Raw genomic sequence first — 2,385 nt, 5'->3', positions numbered from 1 at the left:
CCCGTTCCAGACTTTGAGGCCGGAGATGCACTATAAGAGTGACAGTTAAATCCCACTATTCGGTCGGACAAGAGTAAGTTAAGAGTTATCAGTGAGTGTTGTTGGTTAGCTGCTCCCCCCCCCCCCCAGTCTATCAGTTCACAATTAGGAACGGCTATGAACAGTTAACACTTTGTTTAGCTTTGCGTAAACATTCTGGAACAAATGCGTAAAGTTAATTCTGAAATTTCACAGCTCAGTTGATTGCAAGCTAATATTTTTTTTTCATTATTCAACCTTGAAAGTAATGTTTTAGATTTTTCCATAAATTGTAAAACCAAGTTACAGAATGTGAAAGTGGAAAAATATAAAGTGTATTCTAGTTTTGGAGATGTCTGTGGAAATAGGCCCCACAAAGCGGTGGGGATTCACTATATAGCAGACTTAGTCTCTTTTCGCCTACCTCATAAACTGTAAAAAAGAAAGACAGAACAGATGTCAGTGCCCAAGCCTACAATGTCCCACATCCTTATCCCTGATAGAGAGAGAGGGGAATATTACTACTACTGGGGGGTGATAAGTAGAAACTTATATCCTGATGTTGGCATTCCAGACAACGTTGTTGTTGTATTATGAACTTCAATTTAGTTAAGCAGTAGAAAAAGAAATATTACTTTAAAGGCTCAAAAAATACTTGAATATCCCTACCAAAGATATTACCTGAACAACGTGGATAGTTGATAACGTAGAACACAGGATAATTGATAACTTAGAACACATGATTTTTTCATGACCTGATGAATGTCAAGTCACATATGAAAAAAACCCATAAAAGTTTCAAAGTTAATTTTTGAAATGTCTGAGAAAATAGGAACTATCTGATACGAAGTTAACGTATTACACAGCACATGTAAAGCAGTAAGTACGAATATAATAAAAATCACAAAAGAAATCAAAATATTGAAGATATTCTAAACGATTTGTAAAAACTAATAAGTTGTATAGAAGATGGAAGTATTGAGAACCAGACACATAACCTTGTATCAAGTCTAAAGAAATTATCAAAAACATCAGTTTAAGTGTCAAAAGAAAGTTATTAAAAACACAACGATGTGTATTTACCTGCAAACCTTAAGCCGTCTCTGTTATCATCCATCTTTTCTTGAATCAGTGTTTTTGCACTTATCCCAAAAACTGTTTGTAATCGAATCAATGTGAGGGCAGTACTGTCGAGGTCGGATTCATTTGGCTGAGTGAGTGGTTCCTTAAGATTGGTTATAATTTTGTGCACTTCTAGAATAAAAATTGCAAAAGGTTTTTTGTTCATTTCAGTGAGAGGTTAAATATTTATTCAAATATTTTATAACAATCTATCATATATCTTTAAAGATTGCTTGTTTGTTGATATTAGCACAAAGATACTCCAGGTCTATCTGCGTTATTCGTCACTAATTTAGAAGTGAAGGACTAGAGGGATTGTTTTTGTTTTGAATTTCGCGCAAAGCTACACGAGGGCTTTCTGCGCTAGCCGTCCCTAATTTAGCAGTGTAATACTAGAGGGAAGGCAACTAGTCATCACCATCCACCGCCAACTCTTGGGCTACTCTATTACCAACGAATAGTGGGATTGACCGCAATATTATAACGCCCCCACGGCTGAAAGAACGATCATGTTTGGTGGGACTAGAGGGAAAGCAGTTTGTTAGCATCACCCACCGTCAAATCTTAGGCTATTTTTTACCAACGAAAAGTGGGGTTGACCGTAACATTATAACTCCCCCCCCCCCATCGCTGAAGGGAAGAACATGTTAACATGTTCGGTGACAGGATTCGAACTCGCGACATGCAGCTTTCGGGTCAAGCACTCTAACTACCAGGCTATCTTAAACGAATATACAGAACTTGCATTAAAATATTTTTACACAGTAGAGTGTGAAAGTTTATATAAAATAAATCTTCCTAAATTGCGAGTTAAATTATTTAATTTCGGCTTCTTTTGAAGAATCGGAAAAAATCCTCCTTCAACTTTACCGATCATTCTGAACATGGGACGACATCACATTCACTTAGTGCATGCCGAACAATGTTTAAACCGTAACTTAGGTAACTGAAAAATATGTTTACCAGAAATTTTTAACTTAACGCCTTTTTTTGTGTCATGCTTTGAAACAATAACTATACACCATTACTACCAATAAAAGTTATTAAAAATTATGCCAAATGTATATATAGAGTAGCTATAGTAAGATATAACAAGAGTTTTAGGCATAAGCTTTCGCCAAATTACTTTCTCAAAATTATTTAGCAATAAAAAAACGTTAAATGTCAGCAGATGACAGGGAGCTAGTTTGAGATGGTTAGAATATCTCGATCCTTTGGGCTTAATATATCATGCAATTCTTTTAT

At 35.6% G+C, this 2,385-nt stretch overlaps 1 protein-coding gene across 1 annotated transcript in view; it reads right to left on the bottom strand.

The window, feature by feature from the left end:
* LOC106461114 (prolyl 4-hydroxylase subunit alpha-1-like) overlaps positions 1–1,238 on the bottom strand; it is a 23,213-nt gene extending 21,975 nt beyond the window's left edge. Inside the window, exon 1 of the mRNA XM_022387994.1 lies at positions 1,102–1,238. Within this exon, the coding sequence (XP_022243702.1) occupies positions 1,102–1,135 (34 nt within the window). The 5' untranslated portion in view covers positions 1,136–1,238. The remainder of the gene's footprint in view (positions 1–1,101) is intronic.
* Positions 1,239–2,385: the final 1,147 nt, after the last annotated feature.

The sequence above is a fragment of the Limulus polyphemus genome, unplaced genomic scaffold (assembly GCF_000517525.1).
Source record: "Limulus polyphemus unplaced genomic scaffold, Limulus_polyphemus-2.1.2 Scaffold900, whole genome shotgun sequence".
In the NCBI taxonomy this organism is placed as follows: domain Eukaryota; kingdom Metazoa; phylum Arthropoda; class Merostomata; order Xiphosura; family Limulidae; genus Limulus; species Limulus polyphemus.
The sequence above is the reverse complement of the archived record's forward strand: the minus strand, read 5'-3'. Positions and strand labels throughout refer to the sequence as shown.